Below are 24,398 nucleotides of genomic sequence, written 5' to 3' on the forward strand. Positions count from 1 at the left end.
GGGAGCCACGCGGGGGCGGCTCCTCGCCTGCCCGGGGTGGGCAGTTCGCTCGCACACAGGAGCGGCAGCTGGCGGGCCCTCGCGGGACGGCGGGCGGGAGAGGGCGCCCTGCCGAGCGGCCCGTGGAGGGCTCTGGGAAGCCGCCTACAGCGGGGAACGGACGCCCAGGTGCGCGGCCAGGCCGGTTTCCAGGTGCGAGCCCGACCCCAGAGTCACCGACCGGGTGAGGAGCTGCCCTTCCGACGGCCGAGCGCCCGCATCCTGGGCCCCGGCTCCCGACCCCTTCGTCGGGGCGGCTGCTCCCCGGGCTTCGCCAGACACGGGCCGTCGGGGCGGCTGCTCCTGGGCTCTGGCGGAACCGCGGCCGGGCCCGCCTCTGCCGCCCCCACCTTGAGGCTTCTCAGGCCCTGACGCCTTGCTCGAGGCCGGTCCGCCATGGCCGCCCTGAACCGGAAGCCGGAAGTCAGAGGCCTTTCTGGGCGCGACGGGGCAGCCCGGAGACCTCCAGAGTAAGCAGTCTGGGGGGCCCTGGCACAGGCGGCAGCGGGCAGACCGCTGGCGCTGGCCTCCGGGGCCCCCGGCCACGAGGTCACCAGGAGCCGGTGGCGGAAAAGTCCTGGTCCGTGAGGCTGGCAGCTGTATTCACATTCCACAGGCAGAGAACATTTCCCGGAGACCCACGTTCCCACCAGCGACTCCCTCGGGGCTCGCCCCCTGCCCTCACAGCGGCTCTACCTGGTGGACTTGAGTCTTGGCCACGGTTTCCAACCCGTTCCCTCCGCTGGCCGAGCGGGGCCTCAGGACACGGGCACCGCCTGCCATCTTTCTGAGCCCTGGACACACACCTCTCTCCCTCCAACGCTCCCGCTTCCCCCAAACCTGACGGGCACTTGCACTTCCTGCGGAAAATGTGACCCAACAGCCCCGGATGGGGTGAGGTCGTTTGGGTATTTGTTATCTGAGACCTAAGCGGTGGACGCGAAGAGCTGGGAAGGGGTGGGACGTCCCCGCCTTGCAGGGAGGTTGTAAGCAGCACAGGGATGGACACGGGAGCACGTGTGTATGTGTGTGTGCGCGTGTGTGCGTGTGTGGAGGGGGCGCCTGAGGTCTGTGCAGAAGGAATCACCCGGCAGCTGCTCCTTAAACAATGGAGGGGGGCGGTGGGGACAGCGCGGTGGTGTCATGCTGATGCAATGGCCTTCCTACTTCATCCTGGGAGTCGGCCCTCCTCCCAAAAACTCAGGAGTCACCTGTTCAGGCTTTTCCCGATTTTCTGTCTCCTGGTCCATGTCCTCTGTAGGAAAGGGGAGAATCATGGGCTCAGCCATGCTTGGGGAGGAGTGAAGGCCTCACCCCACCACAACCTCCCTCCGGTGCTGGTTTCAGAGCCAGGCCCCTCTGCTGGAGAGGAAGGTGGGCAGGGAAGCCTGGGGAATGTTCATGACAAGGATGAGGAGGGAGACAGACTGACCCTGAACTTCAGCAGTGATCGTTACCCTCACTCAGGCTCCTGTTTTGTTTTGTTTTTAAAGATTTTATTTACTTGAGAGAAAGTGTGAGAGAGAGCATGAGTAGGGAGGAGGGGTAGGGGCAGATGGAGAAGCAGACTCCCCTCTGAGCAGGGAGCCTGAAGTGGGGCTCCATCCCAAGGACCAGGAGACCATGACCTGAGCCAAAGGCAGACTGAGCCACCCCGGTGCCCTGAGCCTCCTTTCAAGAGTGTCTACCATACCCCATGCAAGGGCTAAGGAATGAACAGCTTCCCACCTCTTGGGCAAAATGCCAGAAAAAGAGCACAGAAAGGAAGCTGGTGTGCAGGTGGGAGAGAAATGCGCAGAAGCACACACAGGGTCAGCGGGGTGCAGGACCTACCCCCCACAGCAGGGCAGTGGGCTCCATGTAGACTGAGACTCCTGGGGGGCTGGGGAGCAGGATCAACCCTGCCCCACACAACCATGCTGAACAAAAACACACTCGGGGGTGGTTTTAAATTTTTTCTTTATTAAAAAAAAAAGCATTTTTCTGGGTTTTTAAAACTTCTCCAAAACATAAAAATTTTCCCGCCCCTTAACACTTCGTTCTTGCCTCCTTCACTCCTGCTCCTGGTGCCTGCAAGCCCCAGATGGAGAACTCTTTTCCACTGCTAAGATCTGGGAGCGGGAGAGGTTGAGGACTTGAAGGAAGGTGGTTACTGGTCAAAAGGAGAAGTCCATTTGCACAAAAATATAAACCGTGGAGGATGAGACCAGCACATACGTGTATGGATTGATCTACAATCCACTTAAAAAAAATAGACCCAAACTGTCCTTTTACAGTTGTAATATTATACAAAATAATATATATATTTTTAAACAACACATACGCATCCACACACACACTCACGCACGCACACAAGGTGCCGGGAGCCCCTCTGCACTTCTGCACGCGGGGCCAGGGTGTCAGTAGGCGAAGATGACGTGGTAGGTGACCTGGTGGCCATTGTCCCAGGCGTAGAGCAGGCGGTCCTTGGGGTTGTAGTCTATCTGGGTGGTGTAGGAGTACTCGTTCTCGAACAGCAGCCGCGGGACGATCTGCGTGTTGGTGTGGGTGTCGAAGGCGTAGGAGATGTTGGCGTTGCGCTGGTTGTAGCTGTCCACGGCGTACAGCACCCCGCAGATGACGAAGCAGTTGCCGTAGAAGTTGCGCCGCAGCCCCGTGCGCCACGTGGTCTCCTTCTGCGTGCTCAGGTCCACGGCGTTGAGCTTGCTCAGCACGATCACCTCCTGGCTGAAGCCCTCGTCGTCCAGGGCCGGATAGATGAGCCACAGGCCATTCTCGTCCACGGCGAAGTCCACGTCTGAGTGGCCCTGCCACCGCCAGGGGGTGGCTTCCTCATAGGCCACGTCGTGGAGCATGGCCCAGGCGGCCACGAAGCGCTGCTTCAGGTCGTACTTGATGATGTTGCGGGTGAAGGCGCGGTTGTAGTAGAAGGCCCCGTTGTACACCACGTGGCCGGTGCCGATCCAGCTGTACGGGAGCTTGTAGGAATTGCTCCAGCGGCCTGCGTGCGAGGGTGGGGCTTCAGGATGGGGGCGGGGCAGCCGCAGGGGGTGGAGCAGCCGGTGGCCCAGGGGGCGGAGCCATGGGGCTGTCCCAGCTCGCCCAGTTTCTAGTTTTGTGCAGCAAGCAGCTTCACACTGCTGAGCCTCCCTACGCTCATCCCGCACCCGGAGGAACTGTTCCCACTTCCAGGCCCAGGCAGGCGCTCACCCCCTGGGGCCCGGATCTAGGAAGGGGGCTATCTCACTAGGCTACACCACCACCCCCGGCCTTGGACCCCAAGAGCCAAACGCAGATAATGTGAGGCATGGAAGGGGGACCTCCGCCACCAGGATGGTCCTTTCACCATTGGAAGACGGCGTCTCGCTTCTGGACCGCAGGCACCTCCCAAAGCGATCTGGCTGTGATGAGGACAGGGGCCGCAGGGACGGGAGGAAACTCCAAGGGGGCCTACGGCGCCTACCTTGTTTGAAGTTCTCCAGGTTCCGGAACTCTACCAGGGTGTTGCCGTAGTAATAGTTGGTGACATAGATTCGCTCGTCCTTGGCCAGGGGGTCCTTCATCCAGGCCCCCTCGTTCCGCCCATACGTGTTCTGGGTAGTCGGCCCCGTGATTGTGGACAGGGTGTCTTTGCACCTTCCTGACAGAGAGGGGGAGACAGGGTTGGGATGAAGGAAGACTGAAGTCCCAAAACCTGTGCCCTGCCTCCCCCCACCCTGCTGGGGTCTGTGGCCCCTGGGGGGCTTCTAACCCAAGTCTGGACACCTCAGCATCATCCACTTGCCACGGCCCCACCATCAGTCCTACACGCCACTCCTACAAAGCCACCTGCTGCCACCGTCCTCTGACTTCTCAATCCTATAGACTCATCCCTCCAGGATCTAAGCTCCAATGTTCTTTCCTGACACCACACCCTCCTCTGAAAAACCAGTCTTTGTGTTCCATCTGTTCCCCTAGTGCTGTGAATGAGCCTCTTCCAGGATGTCCTCTACCTGCTCAAGGATGCTCTGCTCCCACCCCGCCCCCATGGCCACCCCCACCGAAGCACAGAGGGAGCCGGGCTGGGACTTTCCTCTTTGTCCTCCATCCTGGGGAAACAGCATCCGGAGGAATGCATGGCAGCCCAGGAAGCGCGAGAAGAGCTGAGGGCCTGGGCCACACGTGACCCAGGAACACGGAGCTCCACCAGCCACTGAGCTGCCACCTGCTGGGTCCTAGAGAGCTGTCCTCAAGCCTGTGCTCCTGTCACTACTGTGGGCAAGGTGCCAGGGTCCCCTTCTGGGGACCGGGAGGAGCAGGGGGCCAAGCTCTGGCAGCCAGATGGGTGACAGTGGCGAGAGTAACTGGTCCCTGATGGTCACGTGGACAAAACACAAAGGCCTCCAGTTCGGATTCAAGGTTCTCTCAATTCCAGGCCACCCTCATTTCCCAACTGTTCCAGTCTGTTCCATCCACCCTACTGTCCCATTTGTGGTCTGAGGAAGGAGCGCAAGCTGGCAGGACAGGGCAGGCACCGTGCCCCTGGCGCCGGGCCTGGGGCAGCGGGCGGCTGGAGGTGGGGTGTACACTGTTTCCCAGGCAGCCCCCGCAGTGGGGTGCAGTTGGCAGGTTCGGGCAGCTCTGTGTGGGGTTCATTAGGTCCTGATCTGACGGACTGGGGAGGGAGGGATCCAGTCTCCGCAAGACAAACAACAGAGCTGAGTAGCCAAAGCCTCATTCCCCCACAACTGAGCTCATCTGTTCATGACAATAAAAGAGAAAGCTCTAGCTGGCCCAGGCAGCAACAGTCTGCTGGAAAATCGCTCCTTCCCTGGCGCTGAGCGGGGGCCATGCTTCCTGTGCCTGGAGGTAAACCCTAGTGTGCCATCCCCAGGGAGGAGCATTTCCACGTGCCCCCTGCCCCTGGCACAGCCCAGCAAGGGCACGGACTCCCTGTCTCCCTCACCCATGCCCCAGAGCCCCGCAGATGGGAGGCGAGGGGTTTCCATCGGGGGCTGCCACGACCATGCCACCTCCCGGACCAGACTCAGAAACCGCAGATGAGCTCCTGCAAGCCAGGACTCATCTGAGTTTTGAAGTACTGGGGTGCCCTGGGAAGACCCCTAAATTCCTACACAGTCCTGTCTCGGCCCTGAGGCTCTGTAGTAGCAGGGTCCTGCTTGGGGGGCTCCAAAATCTGTCCTGGTTTGGAGCCAGAGGCCTGGCCTGGGTCTTGGCCCTGCTACCATTGGCCCTGATGTGATTAAAGTGGGCAATCTGGAGACACCTTGGGATTGGGGATTGACCAATCCCCAGTTCGTCATCACCTGGGTCTCCTTCAAGGGATGTGCCCCACAGGTACGGATCCTTAGGGTGTTTACTTTACTTTGACACCTTGATTTTAGCCCCTCTAAGACTTATTTCAGACTTCTCGCCTCTAGACCCATCAGAGAATCCATTCCTGTTGTTTAAGCCACTAAGTTTGTGGTAATTTGTTACAGGCGACCAAGGACACTGGGACAGATGGAGTCCGTGAGCTCTGGAGTCGGGCATCCTTATTTCTCGGGTTGTGGGGAGTCCTAGCTGGTGGGCACCCAAGACCTGGGGGCACATCTCTACAGGCCCAGAGACAGAGCGGTGCTGACCCACACGCAGGCAGACACATGTGATTTCAGAGCCCTTGTACAGAGGTTCAAGGTCAGTAAGCCATGAGGTCCGGACCCATCACCACGGTCCAAGGGTCAGAGCCATTCAGATGCACCTGCCCTTGGAAGGAACCGTCAGCTGTGGAGAGAAGACACTGTGTGGTAACCCGACATTCGTGGTATAAAGATGAATGGTAAAACTCAGGCTAATTCTGGGAATTTTTAATATTTCTTCAGTTAGAATGGCATGAAATAGCCAAGGGGAAAAAAAAAAGAAAAAAAACCCACAGCCTAATGAGAGAGCGAGAGAGAGTGAGTCACCCCAGAAGGAAGGGAGAAGCTTTCGACTGACGACCTTCACTGGCACGGCCCCCACGTGCTCATCGGGGCCAGGACCCCCCGGCCCCAGCCCGCTGGCTCGCTGCCCCCACGGCCCTGCTCCTCCTCACTGTGGCACCACTGCCCTTCGCAGCCCGGCCCATCCTTCAAAACGGCCAGGTCAGTGTCTCTTTCCAGGAGAGAGTCCCTCGGACCCCAAACACCCGATGCATCCCGTCCCCACAGCTGGAGGGATGTTCTCATGTCTGAAACACAAGCGAGGGGTCGCTGCCCTGCCTCTCTCTGAGGCGCCGTCACCTGGGGGGGTGACCTCCCACCGGCCTGCCCGAGAACCTCCCCCCGCAGCTCTGACTGAGGGCAGCTGGGCTTCCGACTCTACCACTTCCAGCGTTAAGGCCGCGCTCCCCTCCATCAGACCCCTGGCTCCCTATCCCAGAGCCCTGTCCCTGCCCCCCAGTCTGTGCCCCTGCTCAGGGCTCCCTTCACGGCCCCCCACGTGCTCTGCCTGTGCGGGCGTCCTCTCCCCCAGGGACGCACAAGCTGGCAACCACAGCAGGAGGTGGGGGTTCACCAGAGCCCACGGCCTCGGCTGGACCAAGAGCATCCTGTCTGCCCGGCTTCCCTCGTGCCACGTTGGCCACTGGCCGCCTTCCAGCAGCGGTCCTCTCGGGACGTGAGCCTGCTCACCCCCGTCAGGGCGGCGAAGAGTGGTGCTGGAGGAACCTTTTCGTGGCAGAGGGAAGACTTTACTCCTCACCCACTTCCACACAAGGTCTCTACTTTCCATTCTCATTTCCATGGCCAGAGCCCCTGTTATGACTGAAGATCCCTGTGGCTGCAGGGGGCTGCAGGGGGCTGCAGGGGGCTGCAGGGGGCTGCAGGGGGCTGGACTGAGCGGCTGGAGCAGAGAGCGCGTGGAGACCGGGGCAGGGACCGGTCTCGTCAGCATCTGGTCTGGCCGCTGCAGAGGCCGGGGCCTCACGGGTCCTGCCTTCTCGCCCTGCCAGCACCACCTTTCTCGGGCAGCCCAGGCCAGTCCCCCTGACGCGTGGCAGGCAAGCCTGGCCACCTTCCCCCTCTTCAGTCCCCTCCCTGCCCACAGCTGGAGGGCCAGAGAACCTCAGGGACTGTTACGGTCTCAGGCTAGTCTGGGAGCCTCGTCTTCCCAGATCAAGTTTCCTGGATTCAACAGGGACAGGCTCTCGCTGGCGCTGTCATCATCCTGACAGTCCTCTTGTCTGCTCCTCCCCTCTCCCTCCCCAAACCAGCCCCGTGGAAAAACTCGCATCAGGAGCTGCAGCCATTCAAGTCTGGGGCTCTGCGGAGCCTGGCCCACGTGGCACAGCCTTTCCCTGCTCTGCAGAAACTGAGCAGCCCTCCCCAGGCCCCAGGACGGTGGCCGACCCCTCCCCAGGCCCCAGGACGGTGGCTGACCCCTCCCTTGGAGAGCCAGCTGCCATCACTGACAGTATTTTTCCCTTCCCGGTCCCATAGTGACTACACTTCAGCCAAATGCTTGTTTCCATAACCAAAAGTTAATTCTAATTTACTTGTTTGTGGAGTTTTTCTGAAAGGTTTATAATTCCCCTAGGGATCATGGTTAGGCATTTTAGGACATCACAAATCAGATTTGGAAAGCATGGGATAGGATATTCCTCTTAAAAGCAGCCCTGTTTAAGACCACACCTCAAACAGCTCAAAATCAAAACAGCCGGCCTCATTACACAGCAAACAACCTTCAGGGGCAGCAGACCCGTGGCCTGTGTCGGTTTCAGCCAAATGGTTTTCATTTACCTGCAACCAGGACACGCAGCACAACCTGGTCTTACTCACCAGGCACAGATAATCAGGGGTCTGCAGAGAAGGATCCAGAAGGGAAATCCCACCCACACTCACAGCAGCTTCAGGGAGGCACCTGATAGCGATAAGCAATTAAAAATGATTCCCCAAGGAGTGCCTGGATGGTGCCGTTGGTTTGAGGGTCCGACTCCTGGTTTCAGCTTAGCCTGTGATCTCGTGGGTCATGATCTCAGGGCCGTGAGATGGAGCCCTGCGACGGGCTCCCTGCTCAGTGGGGCGGGGTCAGGGGGTGGAGTCTGTTTGAGATTCTCTCCCTCTCCCTCTGCCCCTCCTGCTCATGCTCAGGCATGCACATGAGCACACGTGTGCTTTCTCGCTCTCAAACAAATAAATGATTCCCCAAAACAAGCCAGTCAGGAGTCCACACAGCCCTGTCCCTTCTCCGAGCCACCCCGTCTTTCACCTGTATGTGTTTGAAGAAAACGCCATGTGCACGTTCATGTCCCTGTGTTTTCTCGGTGGTGGACCCGAGCGAGACAAAACCCTAAAGGCCAGTCTGGAAGCAGAACCTCACACCCTCCACGCACTGCTGTCGTTCTGGTTAAACAGAATCCGGAGCAGCAAGAGGAAACATTCTCCCTGCTCCAGCTCCCACCAGGCAAATGGCCACTAGGATGCAGGTGTCTCCTTCCTGCATCAGTTTTTCAGGCTCCTAGAGGAGGGGGGTTCCTGAGGGGCCCAGAAAGGTGCCCATTGGCAGCTACACTGCCGGCGGCCCCCAGAGAGGCAGGCACAGCAGGGAGCGGAGGCTCTACTCCACTGGCGAGGAAGTCACGTGGGGAGGTGGCTCCGAGGCTGAGGGACAGCATCGCTGGGGGCACAAAGGTGTGCAGGCCTACCTGTCTTCACTGTCTCTATCCGAGCCAGCCGTGGAGGGTCGCAGCAATGTTTTTGGGGGAACTGATCCTCCCACTCGTGGGTGAAGCGGTGGCAGAGTGGGGGTTATGATGTGGGGCTCAGGGCCTATAGCCCAGGAGCGTGGTCAGGTTACCCAGAGCCAGGGAGGAAGTGGAAACCTCGGGCTCAGGCCCCAGGGCAGTCTGCGGAAATCAAGCAGGACTTACAGCTTCAGAATTCACCATCCATGCAGAGCGACTACCTTCTCTGCCACCGTCAGCTTGCTTCCACCATGGGAGGGAAAGAAAATGAAAAAGACCACCTCCTCCTGCTCCCACCCCTCTGTGGCCCAAGCACGGGCTTCTTCTAGAGGTTCATGAGCTTTTGCCCTGGGGTCTACTTCTAGTGGTTATTTCCCTGCTCCCACGGTGCCATTATTCTGGGAATTTCCCTTGTTGTATCACCGCCTGATAAAACTACTGCAAGAAACCACAGGATTTCGTGGAGGAAACAGGCTTTAGCAAATATCTAATTACATCGGAGCCCCATTGAAGGGGAGGGATTTGGCCAAGGTCACACAGCTGTCAGCGGCTGAGACCTGGCTCTGACCCAGGTGTCTGCTCCTGGCAGGTGCTCCTTCCCCAAACTTGTCTGACAGCAGCCAGCACCTTGTTGTGAGCAGGGAATGGAGACAAGGCGGCCAAGGGAGCGGAAAGTGGGAAGAAGGAAAAGGTATAAGGCAAACCGTGTCTTCTGTCAAAGCATGTACATTTTTCAACAAGCACTTTGATGAAACTCTTATTCAATAGTCGGTCTCGGTGGTGCCTCAGCGGATGTCTGGCTGTGCTCTCTTTGGGAGAGACCCCTGCAGCCTGCTCCCGTGTCCTTCTCTCGCTGTCTTTCCCCAGCACGTGTTCCACCCACGGTTCTCAGGGTCACCATGTGGCTCTGGAGCTTACGGAACAGACTGAACTTGCCACACTTCTGGAATGTGCTTTGTTCCTTTAGATCTAACAGTCAGAAGGTTTCCCTTCTCTGTTTAGAAAACTCCTGTTCATCCTTCAAAACCCAGCTCAAACGACACCTCCTTAGAACAGCCTCCCAGCCTGCTTAGCATCCAGGCCATGCTGGTGCTCCCTCGGTCTCTCCCTCCCTCTGCCACTACAGCATCTATCACACGAAGCCACCGCGCTCCACGCTCTCCAAGGCCGCCGCTCGGGGGACTGGGCCCTGGGGCCCACTGTACTAGTGGTACCGTGCTCCCTCTTCTCTCTTATTCTGGGACCTCCACGATTAAAAGTCCCTTGTTACTTCACAGCCTGGTAAACCTACTGCAGAAAACCGAGTCATTGCCAGATACCCAACCCCCATCACAAAGCCTAGGACACAAAAGGCGCTCAACAGATGTTTACCAAACTGACCGATGAGGTAGGGCCCTCTCTCCACTGACTTATGTATACCTCAGAGAGGAGCTTCCCACCAGCAGCACTGGCTCGTTTCGAATACATAAACCCTAGATGTTGGGGCACCCGGGTGGCTCAGTCGGTTAAGAAACTGACTCTTGTTTTGGCTTAATTCATGATCTCAGGGTCGTGAGGTCGAGCCCCGCGTCGGGCTCTGGGCCCAGCAGGGAGTCTTCTTGGGATTCTCTCTCTCCTTCTGCCTCACCCCCACCGTCGGTCATATGCATGTGCACGCACTTTCCTTCTCTCTAAAAACCACAGCAGCAACAACACCATCCCTAGATGTTATTAACACTGATCACTGGCTGAAGGTGTAACTCCAACTGCTTTTCCTTCCAGAGAAGGAAGGACCTTCCGGCCTTCTGGCTCCTCTCTCTCCTACCCCCGGGCTGAGCCCGTTACCAGAGCTGAGCAGGACACAGTGGCCAGGTGGAGGGAACTCACCTATGACATTCCGGATGTCATCCTCCTCTTCTGGGCTCAGGGTGGGGCCGGCAGGGGCTGCGCCCTGCCCCGTGGTAGCATCTCTCCCCAGCGAGTCCGTCCGGACTGTGGTAGGAGGCACCAGGGCCATGTGTGGAGCCTCAGTAAATGGGTTCCCAGAGGCCGCTGGCGGGGAAGCCGAGGCCGGAGGCTGCTGGGTGGCTGTGTGCGCCACGGTGGTGGCTGGTACCTGAGTGGAAGGTTCCAGGCTTGCCTCTGCTGTGGGACCTGGAAACACGGAGGAGGTCTGGAGTGGTGCTGAGAACTGTTCCACTGAGGCAGACAGGGTGGGGTCCGGGGTGCTGGGCTCTGAGGGCGCGGCCAGGACTGAGGTCTGCGTGTCACTCATCCCAGTGGTGCCCTGACGGGTGACCACTGGCCTCCGGGTGGCACTGGTCAGCAGGTCATTGTGTCTCAGAAGCTGGTCTTCAATCAGCAAATCCACTCCATTGTCACCACTGAAAAACTCATCTTCTGGGAAACAAACACAAGGTCATCTGTGACTCAGGGGGAGGAACACTGTCAGAGGAGCAAGAGCATGTGGCACTTGGAAGATTAAGAAGACGGTTCCTGGGGCGCCTGGGGGGCCCAGCCGGTTAAGTATCTGCCTTCTGCTCAGGTCATGATCCCAGGGCCCCGGGATCGAGCCCCAAGTCAGGCTCCCTGCTCAACAGAAGAAGCCTGCTTCTCCCTCTCCTTCCACTTGTATTATCCCTCCCTCCCTCTCTCTCTCAAATAAACAAAATCTTTAGAAAAAAATAATGAGAGGGTTCGTTCCTTCAACACGACACCCTGGTTCAGAGATGGAGCCCGGCTGGGATTCCAGAAGAGGGTGAGAAGTTGCAGGGATGGGAGGGCACTGCGTCCCCCGGAGGGTCTCTGACTGGACTGCCTCTCAGCTTCACCCAGGCTCGGGGACATGGGGAGGACCTGCACCCACGGCCACCGAGCCCAGAGGAAGCCGGTCACCCTGTCCATTCGTCCAGCACGCTTATGGCGCATACTCAACAGCCGTGAGCAAAACAAACATCTCGCCCTTATGGGGCTTCTGTCTAGTGGCACAGACACTAAAGAACAGATAGACAGCACACTTGACGGTGCTGAGGAGAAAACTGGAGTAGGATGAGGCGTGTCTGGAGAGCTGGCAGGGGGCAGGGGGAGACTTGCAGTAATGAATCAAGTGGTCAGGATGGAGATGAGAGAGGCCTGAAGGAGCTAAGGGAGCTGGCCAAGCAGCCATCTGGGGAAGAGTATTCTGGGGCAAGGAGCAGCAGTGCAAAGGCCCTGAGGCCAGAACATGCCTGCAGTGGGTCCAGTGTGGACAAGGCAGAGGGTGTGCGGGGAGAGTAACCCATGATGGCGGGGAGGGCACGGGAACTGGGTCACCTGGGATTTGGGTGCTGTGTTTGGCCTTCAGCTCTTATTCTGAATGAAATGCAGGAGTGGACAGGGTTTTGAGCAGAGAAGGCATATGAGGAAGCAAAGCTCTGTTAGGACACAAAGAGGTCTAACCACAAATGAAATAAAGAGCAAATTGCGTTTCTTCTGTTTGTCAAAACCACCATTAAGGAACTGAAGCTGCAGTCCCCGGGCAGGGCAAAAACGTGTGCGGCACTTACCACTGACAATGGCCTTGTTCCAGAATTTAAAAAAAAAAGAAAAATTCCCACAAATCAGTAATTTAAAAAGAGAACAGACAAGGTTAAAGTGGGCGAACTGATTACGTCAACAGCTAGGTGAGCACAAACCTGGAGGGGGGAAAAGTCCGGGTCCCCTGGAAGCAGGGACAGCAGGTGCTATCCTGAGCACAGCACCCCTCTCCCCACAAGCCTCAGTGTCCTTAAAACAGGACTGGAGGGCACTGAAGTCCCCTATAGCCTTGCTACGTGATCTTCGAAAGCCCAGAAACCTCAAGTGACCCGCCGGAGGCAGCACAGCAAATTGTGAGGAAACACAGCAGGAACTCAGGTCTTTTATCGCCGCAGGCAATTCCCCCATGACCCTGCTGGCTCTTCGAGGCCACAGCAGTCATTAGACTGCGGGAGGGTCCAAATGGTGACTCCCTCCCCTCCGCCCTGCCTCCGCAGCGGCCTGCTGACCCCAACTCACGCTGCTCTTCGATGTCATTCTCCTCCTCGGGGACCTTGGCCTTGTAGTAGGTGATGCCCCGGATGACGGTGGGCTTGGAGGCTGGCCGGCCCCGCAGGTGCACCTGCCTCTGCAGGGGCCGCTGGGGCCTCGCCACCTGGGGCGGGGCCAGGGGCCGTGTCTGCAGGAGCTCGACGGAGTTGATGTGCTGGGACACGGTCTCTTCCTGCAGAAACCGCTCCTCATACTGCTCCTCGGAGGGGACACAAGGGAAGGCCGGGTCACTGGTCAGATAGGCAGGGGTCGGGAGGAGGCAAAACTGCAGGCAAGGCACTGTCTTCCGGGGTAGGAACTCTTTACCATTCGCATTTACACGCTGGGAACCTGAGGCACAGAGAGGTTGCTCCAGGTCCCACAGCTGGGGAGTGGTGGAGGCAGGATTTGAACCCTCGTACCCTGACTCCAGCGTGTGTCTCTGACCTCCAGGCTGTGCTTCGCAGAGGGTGTAGTCCTCCTCTCAGCCTGGGCTAGGGCTGCTGCGTGACTGAGATCTGGAATCAGGTGTTTCCAGGGAGATCCATGTGTGGACGGACAATGGTGCCCGGGCCGGGACATGAGGCCTGAGGCCCAAGATGCCCACCTCTGGGGGAAGCTCTTACTTCCACCGTCACAAGGAATGACCCCAACCCACCCTGATGCATCCAGAAGAAAGTCCAAGGTCCCTGGCCTGGCATTTACACCCCTCTTAAAAATGGACCTTGACCCAGCTCAGCATTCTTCTCTCTAGTTCTGCCCCCTCGAGCCCTGACCCCTGGTCCTTCAGGCATTTGGCTGACCACTCAGCCTTGGCTCTCCTGAGCTCTGGGCTCTTGGCTTTGACTGCTCTTTCTGTCTGGAAGCCCATTTCCTTCTCCCATCCAGAGCCACTTAGCACAACCTACCCATTTCTCAAGGCCTGGCTAGCATCTCAGGTCCTTGAGAAAATACTCCCAGACCTTCTCGTTCGTAATTAATCTTTCTTTCTCAGTCCTCACTTCACACGTTGTGGCAGAGACTTCTGACTGACTGAATGCAAATCCCGTCTCCTGTTCCTTTCCAGTGGGAAACTGGCTCTGTGGGAGCGGCCCAAAGTTCTGGCCAGTGGGGTACAAGGACAAGTTGGTGGAAAGAGCTGTCGGAAAAGTTCCTTAAAAGGGGGCTGTCAGGGGCGCCTGGGTGGCTCAGTGGGTTAAAGCCTCTGCCTTCAGCTCAGGTCATGGTCTCAGGGTCCTGGGATCAAGCCCCACATCAGGCTCTCTGCTCAGCAGGGAGCCTGCTTCTTCCTCTCTCTCTGCCTGCCTCTCTGCCTACCTGTGATCTCTGTCAAATGAATAAATAAAATCTTTTTTTAAAAGGGGGGGGTGCTGTCAGCTGGAAGGCATTATTTCGCACTCTTCCTGGTCGGTGTGGCCTGCAATGTGCACGGGGTAGCTTCTACGGGGCACCCATCTTGTGACCACGAAGGGACTCTGAGGACGGGCCTCGCTAACAGCTTCATGCAGCTAAGCACAGTGGCCAGGTCGGCCTGCCTCTGAGGCTCCTTCTTCGTGAAAGAACAGCAGCTTCTCCTCAAAGCTGAACACAACTTCAACGGACCAAGTCCACACCTCCTGTCACAGCCCCTCTCCCCACCTGCCTTCCACGGGCATTGTGGAAGGATTTTGCCTCTGTAGACTCGAAGGAGCTGGAAGAATAGCCACCTCTTGCGCATCTCTGAGTCCCCTGAGTGGGTGCCCCTTAGGACCTATTACACTGACATTTTTTTTTTTTAAAGTAATCTCTATGCCCAACATGGGGCTCGAACTCACGACCCTGAAATCAAAGAGTTGCATGTTCTTCTGATTGAGGCACCCTGGTGACAGTGAGTTTTTCCACCCATTACAAATCCCAGAGAACAGGCTACATTTATGACGGGCACTGGGATTTTGTCAAATGATGATTTACAGTAGGCTAGAGGCTTTCCTGTGACAAAAGAGTTGACCCAGGTGACAGAGCTGACGCGGCAGCTCCTCACACCCCAGCACACTGTGGAGAAAACTCCTGCAAGCCAGGAGCACCCTTCTGCCAGCCCCCATGGTGGGGGTCTGAGAGGGGTCCTGGGGAGCCCCCACACCTGCCACTAGCCTGTCCTCAGTTCCTATTCCTGGCTGCCGCGGTGCTCTGGACGAGAGATGCAGGGATGCGGGGCCCGTGGTGATTGGTTTCAGGGAGCACCCACCTTGACCTTCATGGTGTTTTGGCCCTTACAACAACGGGGCAAGGCAGACAGCACTATCCACACTTTGCAAGCCAGGAAAAGGGGGCTCGGCGTCATCTAGCGAGTTGGTTGCCGGTTAGTTGCTGAAGGGCAGAGGGGGGCACCTACCAGGCAGGGGCGGGGCTGCTGTGTTCAGAGCCTTCCCCCTTCTTGCCGTGAAGCCGCACTGCCCACACCCGTGACCATGGGACTAACTTGTCTGCTATCCAAAAACTCGTCTACATCCTCAAGTGCACAGGGCCCTGGTCTGGCCCGTGCCCAGCAGACGTGGGGATCCCTCCTTTCCCGCTGGGGAAGGAGGCTGGGAGGCAGATAAAGGCCCCATGTTTGACTCAGACGCTGTGGGCCGGCTAATTGCTGGACCCTGGTCTCCTGTGCATTGCGAAAGCGGGTTGCCATTTCTTCATGGTAAACCCCAGGAACTGTCTTTAATTCCAGGCTCTCCGGGACAGGCGGGAGCTGCAGTTCCTTCTCCCAGCCAAGGAGATGGAGCAAGACCATGGCAGCCTCTGCCAGAGAACATATAATTTCCTTGGATTCACTGGCGACAGGCTGAGCTGGGCGGCAGCTGCCCCCACCACGCTTTGCTTTCCTCTCTCTGCTAATCCGGGAGCCTGTTGTATGACTTCACCTCCTGGCGTCCCTATGTCCCAGCTCCCATCCTGCCCTCTCCACTGCCAACCCAGCCCCCGGAGCCCCTTGCCAACCCTCCAGGCAAGACCTTCTTGGAGAGAGGCCTCTGACATATTGCCACTCACCACTCCAAGAAGCCCCAGTATCAACGGAGAGCCCTGAAAATAACCACCAAACCTCGCCTCCACTTGCCTCCTTTCTAGCACGGGGTTCACTAAAGACACGAAAAAATAAAGAAGGGGAGGAAGATCCTAGTCTTGGGACTTCTTCCCTGCTTCCCACTTTCCCACCCCTCCCTGGCCCCAGCTCTAACCACCCCCCCCCACAACCCGTTTGGGTGGATTGTGCTAACTTCAGCAGAGTGATGAATGGGAATTTCAGGAGGGGAAAGGGCTTTGCTGAGCAAAGAGAAAAAGAGTTTGGTGTGTTTGATTTGGTTTACTGTTTGCCCTCAGGAAATATGAGCTGGGTTGCTGAACATACCACGCAATGTATCATCAAGACAACAGCCAAATTCTCCAGCTCAGCCGAGCGGGAAGCTGGAAGCCAGAAAGGACGGGGAATGCCGGACACCACGGGGCACGGGGCCAGCGGAACATGCCAGATGGGCTGAGACAGGAGCCGCTGGGCCCGGCTGGGGGGAGGGGGTACCGCCAAGGTCCCTTCCAGCCCAAATGTCCTTGGCTTTTTGGTTTATAAGCTCAGATCTGTTCAAGGATGACCCACCAAGCAGACTAAACACATGCTCAGTAGCTAGCCTTTTGGGGGACAACTAAAAACAAGAATAAAAATAATCGTTGAAGAAATATAATACGTCCCAAAAAGCATCAAAGTAGTCATCATGGGTAAAGCCAGAAAATTATTGGCCTTCCTTACCCTTATTTTCTGGTTTGGAACTGGTTTTATTTGGAGTTACGCGCTGGGCAGGGGGCGAGTGCCGCACCATCTTTGGGGCTTCTTGCCTCCAAAGTCCGAATCCGCCTGCCGTCCTACCTTGGGAACACATGTGCCCGGGGTGCCCTCCTAACCCACGGCTGCTGCCCGCCTGGCACCACGGTGATGAGTTCCCAAGAGTTCCAAGCCCAGGCTGACTTCCTCTCCCGTCCCAGTTCCTACTGACCCCGGCAGAGTCCGGGGTAGTAACCCTTAGCCCTTCTCCATGCCCTGGCACACGGCACAGCTCAGCGACTCTGGCGGTCCCCGGCCCTGCTCCCCTCCACCCCGCCTGCCGCCCCAGGAGGGTCCATCTGGAATCCAGGCTCTGCCGTCCACCACCCTCCCTTGGCCCGGTTAACGCCAGCAAGGCCTCTCTTAACTGCTGTTGTCCCCTGTTGCCAAGGACCCTCTTCTGACACTTGACCCAGACCGGCTCACACACTGCGTCTCACACTCTTCAAGTCCTGCCACCAAAACTGTTTCCTCCTCTTCCGCTCTTAGGGCTTAGCTCCCAAATAGATACTATTTTTTGGGCACCAGCTTAGGACACAACCACCACATTAAATGGCAACACTCAGAGCCACAGAAATGCACATGAGCGTAACTTCCTAACTGGGGTCAAAAGGAACCAGCACCACGCGGGGGCATTTTTGATAAGCAGGTCCTGTGGCATCGCTCCAGACCCTGTTAGACAACATTCCCCTTTACGCACGGGCAGTGGGGGGCTCACGCCGGGATGCCACTGGGTGGGAGGAGACAGAGGTTTGAGAAGCCCTGCCACCGCCTCCGTGGCCGAGTGAGGCACCCCACGAGCATCCCGGGATGTGTCCCTTCGTCTGGAAAGTGAGGATCCCGATCTCCGCCCGGCCGGCCGCAACCGGGGGAAAACCACCCGGGATAGCGATGGACGGCCGGAGTGCACCACAAGCCCTGTGTGAACAGGGAGGCCCCACAACTTCCTGTTTCTAACTGGGGAGTTTTTGAGAGCCAAAGAAGGTTCTGTCAGTAATGATGCCAGCATCAGGGTTAGGAAAGGGCCCCAGGAGTGAACCACGGGCCCAGACAACCCAGGAGCACGCCCGCTCCTCCTCACTCCTCACTCGGGTGGCGGGGTGGGGCCAGGGCTTCACCGCTTCCTCTTGGAGCCCCTGTGGGCTTCACCATTAAGTATCACAGACCCGTCCCTTGCCCCATCACACCTACAGAAGGGCCGTCTAGAAGAAATGTGACCATGGCTGTGAAGGGATCCAACTGCACAGAGCCTGGCACAGGTGCAAGCCTGGCCGTGTGCTTCCTGGGGCTATGCACCCCCCCAAACCTCCCAACCCCCCATCCCCAGCTGCCTCGGGGCCAGGGCGCACCTCTGGGTGGGCGTACGCTGCAGCCGCGTCCCTCTGCAGAGCCGAGCGCACGTCAGGCATGCCGTCTCGGATGCCGCTGGAGCAGTTCTCTTTCCCTAGTTTGCTCATCTCCGTCCGAATTTCTTCCACGTCTTCTTTGATTTGCTCATTTTCCTTGGTGAGGTTTTTAGAAACTTCCTGAGAAAGGAAAAAAAATGTCACGAAGATCCACGGAAGAGCTGCGCAGGAGGCAGCCAGCCCCTCTCTTGGCTCAGAGCTGGGTGCGTGGAGACGGGTGGAGAAAGCGGCCAGGGAGCGACCGGAGTCCTAGAGCGCATCTAACCCCCTGCACTGCGGGCCAGGGCCCGGGCAGTCCTGCGGGCGCAGCACGGCTCCGGCATGTCCCGCAGCAGGAGATACCACCCCCCAAGCCCCCAGGGCTTTCCTAACCCTGATGCTGTCGTGTTTTTGGGTCACCAGGACACCTGGCTTCTTTTTCATCACTGGTACATGGCGCATGCCCCCTTAACCCATGAATACGAACACGACAAAAAATTCCACTCACTTGGACCCGAAACATGTGAACCAGGAGCTCGATTAATGCAAGAAGCGTCTTTAAAAAAGCAATGTGAGAAGAAGTGGCCAAAGATGCCTATTTAGTCTACTTTTCTAGTGAACACAAACTATTCCCTGGCACTTTTTAAGGGCATTGGTTACATAGAAAACCCACGGGCAGGTTTCAAACTTTCCTATTGACCCATAAAAAGTTTCCCTAAATGACCCCCACTTGGCAAATGGCCTGTGTTCCAGGTCTGGCTCATACTGGAAGGGACCAAAGGTGTACTTTAGCCAACCCATACCGGTGAGCATCTCCCGTATGTCTAAGGTAGAGCCTTAAAAAGGCTCAAATACTGCTGGGGCTTTGTCCTGGGGTGCTGGGGAGATGCCGACTGTAACTGGGAAAAAGGCCCACATGGCAGGAGGAAGATGACCCAGCACACTGGACTCTGCAAGTGGCAAGGGTGAACTGACGGAGTTCAGAGGAGGGAGGGGACAGGGAAGAGACAGTGTCCTAGAGGAGGGGACGCTGCACGGGATCTGAACCAGGGACAGTTACCGGCAGGCTCAGAGGTGCCCTTTCTCCTCAGGTTATTTTGAGAGACGTTTACTGGCCCGAGATCCAACATTGTCCAACTCTGGCCGGTATTCTAAAGTTTCCAGAAGCTTTAGAGTTTTTGTTTTATTTTTTATTTATTTTTTACAAAAGATTATTTATTTGAGAGAGAAAGGACATGGAGGTGGTGTGGAAGGAGAGAGAGAAGCAGGCTTCCCACTGAGCAGGGAGCCTGACGCAGGGCTGGAGCTCAGGACCCTGACATCACGACTAGAGCCAAGGACAGACGCTTAATGAACTGAGCCACCCAGGCGCCCTGCATCTGAGTTTTCAGATGGGATGTTCTCTTTAAGCCTTGTTTATGGGGGTAGAGGAAGCAAACACATAAAACAGAGGATGCATTTGCTTTCTGTCTTTAGCAGACAGATATGGGGAGTGTAAAGGGTCAGACCCCTGCCACCTGGCAAGATATTTCAAAGTCACAGAGGAAAGGCACAGTAGCTCAAAGAGCATATCTAAGTACCCAGGCAGATAGTAACCCCCAGACACTGTGGCTCTGGTGGCTCCTACAGGGGCTGCCCCAAAAAATGCACCGGGTACTTGTTAAAACTAACCAGACCCCAGGACCCCTGGCCATGCCGTTTTTTTGGCATTTCATTTCATGGCAGATTTTGAGCCCTGGAAGGGCTTGCTGTGTTTCTGTGGGGCTCAAGCCAAGCTCGCCTCTCTAAATTGCACAGAGTTCAATGGAAGAGATAAAGCCCCTGAGAAAGAAGGCTTCTTTCAGGAACAGCCTGATCGAGCAGTCTTACTGGATGAACAGTCACTCTAGACAGGTGTTACCAGGGGCAGTGGAGGGCAATGGTTAAGAGGACAGATTCTGGAGGAAACCATCTGGCTCACATGTTGGTGTTATTGCTACTTCTTTGATCTTGGGCTAATCAGACTCGCTGGGCTTGTTTCCCTAGGGGTAAAATGGGGCAATACTAGCACTTTCCCGATGAATTATGAGTAAATAAGTTAAAATATGAGGAAGCTCCTGGGACACACGAAGTGGTTATTATATTTCATAGGATATTACAGTTGGGGTTTCTAGGCCCCTGGAGGATCCCAGAACTCAAATATGTCTCAGATGGGGAAACCGAAGCCCAGAGGAATGATGGGATTTGCCCAGGATGATAAAAATAAAAGTGGCAGAGCTGAGCCCAGCACCCAGCCTCCTGGTCCTTGTCTCTGAGATTCACTCACGGGACCACTAAGACCCCTACGGGAGGGTCCTGGTGCTCAGCCAGCTCTGGAACCGTGGGGAGCCCATCAGAGGGGCCCTTGAATACTGCAGTGTGGTCTCGGGGTCTCTGAGAGACTGCGCATGTGCATGTGCAGAGACATGCGGTGCGGCGGACCCGCAAAGTGGGACGGACCAGCAGCGGCGAGCACCTTCAGGAGCTGTTAGGAAGACAGTCTGGGGCCCCGCCCAGAACTGCTGAATCGAAGTGTGCTTTTTAACCAGACCCCCCAGGCAATCTGCAGACAAGTTTGAGAAGCGCTGCTTTAAAGGTAGGAAGCTTGGGGTACACCTCCGGAAAAGAGGGGCCCAAATGTTCAAAAGAGACAGTTTTATAGGACCCAGATTTTTCTGGGGCCAACAGGAAAGGTGCCAGGTGCCTCCGTGGGATTCACACATTTCTTTTTTTGTTCTTAAAGATTTGATTTTTAAGTCACGTCTACACCCAATATGGGGCTCTAACTCATGACCCTGAGATCAAGAGTGCTCGCTTCACTACTGAGGGAGCCAGCCAGGCGCCCAGGATTCACACATTTCTGTGCATCCCCGAGCACCTGCTGTGTCAGGTCCGGGCACCTCCCCCCTGTTACCACTCAAAGTCCTGAGACATACGACACAGCCCAGCAGGCTCAGGGGTTCCGGGTGTTACTTCCACATTAATACATTCACGCGCTCCATGCTGGGCCTCAGGGGTCAAGTGTAAGCCACATCCAGCAGGACCCCAATCTGATGAAGACCACCCTCCATAAAGGGACGAAAGCAATGACCAGGAAAGCACCAAGCAATGAAAAGTCAAAGTCACGGCGGGTGACACTTATATCTCCTGAGACGTCAGGAAGGTCAATGACCCAGTCTCTAGGATGGGGGCTGCGGTGCGGCCTAGGACTCCCTGCTGGGTGGACCCAATGCCCGGCCCCGCAGAGCCTTGCTACAAACAAGATCCCACCGGATTCCTGAACACCTTGCAAGAGTCTGCACCAGCCTCTGCACTCGCTGTGAGGCAAAGGGGCAGCCCCACGGACTCGGCTCCCGTTCTCCAGATCTTGGGGTTTCTCAGTCCCTGGAGGGGACTTCTTCTCCCTGACTTATAAATCCCCAATACCCTTTCCCATTTGAGCAAGGAGCCATTATCTGGAGTTTCCACAGAGGAGGGTCTGGTACAGTCTGGCCTTGAGAACCCACAGAAGCTATATGGTTCCTTCCCCCCGCCCAGGAACAGAAAAGTCAGCCAGCTGCCAAGTAAACAGTCAACAGGCAGGGGCATCACCCCATTGGCCTGCCAGGCTGGGCCAGCGGGCGTCCCCCAGGGCAGCGACCACCCCCTCAGCCACCCCCGACTCGGCCACCTCCACCCGGGGGGGGGGGGGGCGCTGGCCTTTCAGGGCCCCCCCACCATCCCCTGAGATTCTTGCTTCCCCACACCAAGGTTTTTCGTGTGCCACTTCTCAGGAAGCATGTGGGGGCACCACCCACACAGGGCACTCTTGACTCTGCTCTGACCGAACAGCGGAGCCCATGACCTCAGGCCTCAGGCTCTTCCCCTCGGGACAGCTGCAGCCGTGATGGTGATGGTGTGTGGAGCTTGGCCCACGGGCGGTGCCAGCAATGCGGTGGAGGACACAGGCATGGGGGCCTATCTAGCCCCTGCCAAGGATGCTGGTGTGAGGAAGAGGAGGGCAGGGAGGAGAAAGGAAGGGCCTGTAGACGGGGCTGGCTCAGAGGCTGGACACAGCCAGCCACGGCATATAAAGATCTGAGCAGAGGCAAGGACCTGAGCGGGGTTCACAGAGCATGTGCCATGGACTGGAGGGACTCGGCGTTGGGCCCCGGGCCCAGGAGATGCCCACCGAGAGCAAGCCCAGACTGCCAGAAGGGGACACGTGTCTCGCATTGATACAGCATGCACACCAGAGGGGAAGAAGTGTGCAAACCTGGCGGGGTTCCTGGGCACAGGGGACTGGAGGTTGGTGGAGCTGGGGGCAGAGGCGGCACGCGGGTGTCAGGCCATGGAAGGTGTGCAGCCCAGTGGAATGGATGTGGGGAAGCTGTTTCACAGGTACAGACTGTGTCCTGACCTTGTCTGGTTGTTGGACAGGGACAGGGGTGCCTGGGTGAGACGGTGACAGCGTAAGCAGAAAGCGTTGGGGGTGACGGGAGCAAGCACAGTGCAGAGCTCTGGAAGGCTTCTGTGCTCTTGTTCCCCCTGCCCCGCCCTGAACCAGGGACAGGCATGCAGGGACAAAGGGGCTGGCTCTGGGCACCAGCGCACCCCACCAGCAAGGCAAGGGAAGGGACCCCTCCAGGTCCCAGCTGGAGAAAGAAGGAATAAGGAATCCCACTCGCCAGGCTTGGCCTGGAGAAGGGACGAGGCGCTGGGCATGTGCTGCCAGGCACAAAGGCCGACGATGCCCCCAGGTGAAGCTGGAGCAGGGCTGGCCCTCGCCATCCGGAGCAGATATGTAGGCGGAAAAGGGGAAGTGAGCTAAGGTTTGGCAGCTGGGGCAAGAGGGAAGGTGAGAACCCCCGTCCCCCGGACAGGCTGCTGGGTTGTAAAAAGACGCACTGGGCCCCTGCAGGAGGAGACAAAGCCAGACTGCAGCTGGGTCAAGTCCTGCAGCAGGCACGTGCCCCCACATCCGAGGAGGCCTCCTGACCCCTATCACTCGCTGGTTGGATGTGCCCAGGGCCCGATGCAGATGGCAAGCCAGAGGGCACAGGGAACAGCCTTCCTTGAGGGGGTGAAGTGAGCGCGTGGGCGACCGGATCCTGGGGGCTCCGAGCTCCCAGCAGCTCGCCTGCCCTTCCCCCTCTGAGCCCTCCAGGAAACAGGTAGGACCCGGTGGCCTGGGACAGCCACCCCAGCCAACAGCTGTCTCCAGCCCCTAGTGAGAGTGCTGGAGGGTGCGAGCAGCTAGAAACAGCCGGTGTCCCAGCTGAGCGGACAGGCAGGACCTGGCACAATCCCGGACCACAGCTGACGGAGCTGGGCAGGCTGGCCCAGGGGCAGGGGCCGCCAGCTGCCCCTTCAATCACTCCCCCAACCAAACAGCTGCTGAGTGTCTAGACTACCTTGGGTGAGGGGCCAGGATGCTGAAATAGAGATGATTCAGGCTCAGGTCGCCCTTAAGCAGTCCAGAGCCTGGAAGGACAGTCAGACAAGTTGAGACCAAGAAGTCCCAGGCCTCTGATGCTGGATTTGTGGATCGGGGTAACCTCACCCGTCTATATAGCACAACGTCCCCTTCAAGTCCTGGCAGCGAGAAGCTGTTCCTAGGGCAGCAGATGGAGGGCTGCCTCTCACACCTTCAGTCTGCTTAGCCGAAAAGAAAACCTTTCATTCCACAGTGACAAATTAGATTTGAAGTATATACAACCCCAGGAGAACTCATATTCAGATGTAGCTGAATTAAATAACATTAAAGCTGAAATGTAGCTTAGAAATACTCTCTTGAAGTTTTTCCCTTTCCAAGGTGACAACATTGGGGTCGGACAGGGTGGCTGCACTGGAGTGGGAGAGGCATGAAATGCCTCACCGCAAACGCAGATTTGCTCGGGAAGGAGAATGAACACTCGGGGTGTCTCGATGGGCACAGAGGGCGGGCCGAGAGGGGAGGCCTGGAAAGAGACCTAACTCGCGGCCAGGCCTGCACAGACGCACATGACATTTTCCTATTTGTTGGTGAAAAGATATATCCCCCCAGAGTCGGTAATGCTCTTTGATCTTGCCTTTCAGACCAGAAATCCAAAGGCCACCACATCGTCAGGGCTGAAGGAGAAGCCGTAGCAATGTCTGTGCTAGCACATTCTGGGGAGCAGGCCAGTTCTGAGCCTGGTAAACACATCACAGATGTGAGATCTTACTTGGACACAATGCCATTAGGAGAAAAGCCTTCGGATGACACACACGGTTCCACGGTGACCATGCCCTGTGCTCATGGACACGTTTCGCAAAGCCCAGCAGAGAAGGGCAAGAAAAAGAGAAGAGTCACACCCGGCAGCTGGGGCCGGGCTTCAGCAACAGAAATCGCTCTTTGGGGAGCTGCAGGCCCTTTGTAGATGCA

General features: G+C 57.3%; 1 protein-coding gene across 3 annotated transcripts in view; it reads right to left on the reverse strand.

Moving 5' to 3' along the window:
• Window positions 1–1,987: 1,987 nt before the first annotated feature.
• The window catches only part of OLFML2B (olfactomedin like 2B), a 32,442-nt gene continuing 10,031 nt past the window's right edge, over window positions 1,988–24,398 (reverse strand). The window contains exons 4-8 of one of the 3 annotated variants that reach the window (XM_044266747.1): window positions 17,960–18,136; window positions 12,755–12,986; window positions 10,607–11,116; window positions 3,503–3,679; window positions 1,988–3,040 (exon numbers count right to left, since the gene is read on the reverse strand). In XM_044266747.1, coding sequence (XP_044122682.1) covers window positions 2,439–3,040; window positions 3,503–3,679; window positions 10,607–11,116; window positions 12,755–12,986; window positions 17,960–18,136 — 1,698 coding nt within the window. In that variant the 3' untranslated portion in view covers window positions 1,988–2,438. Of the gene's footprint in view, window positions 3,041–3,502; window positions 3,680–10,606; window positions 11,120–12,754; window positions 12,987–17,959; window positions 18,137–24,398 lie in introns of all 3 variants that reach the window. The other 2 variants (XM_044266748.1, XM_044266746.1) reach the window with 2 other exon arrangements.

The sequence above is a fragment of the Neovison vison genome, chromosome 10 (genome assembly GCF_020171115.1).
Source record: "Neovison vison isolate M4711 chromosome 10, ASM_NN_V1, whole genome shotgun sequence".
NCBI lineage: Eukaryota > Metazoa > Chordata > Mammalia > Carnivora > Mustelidae > Neogale > Neogale vison.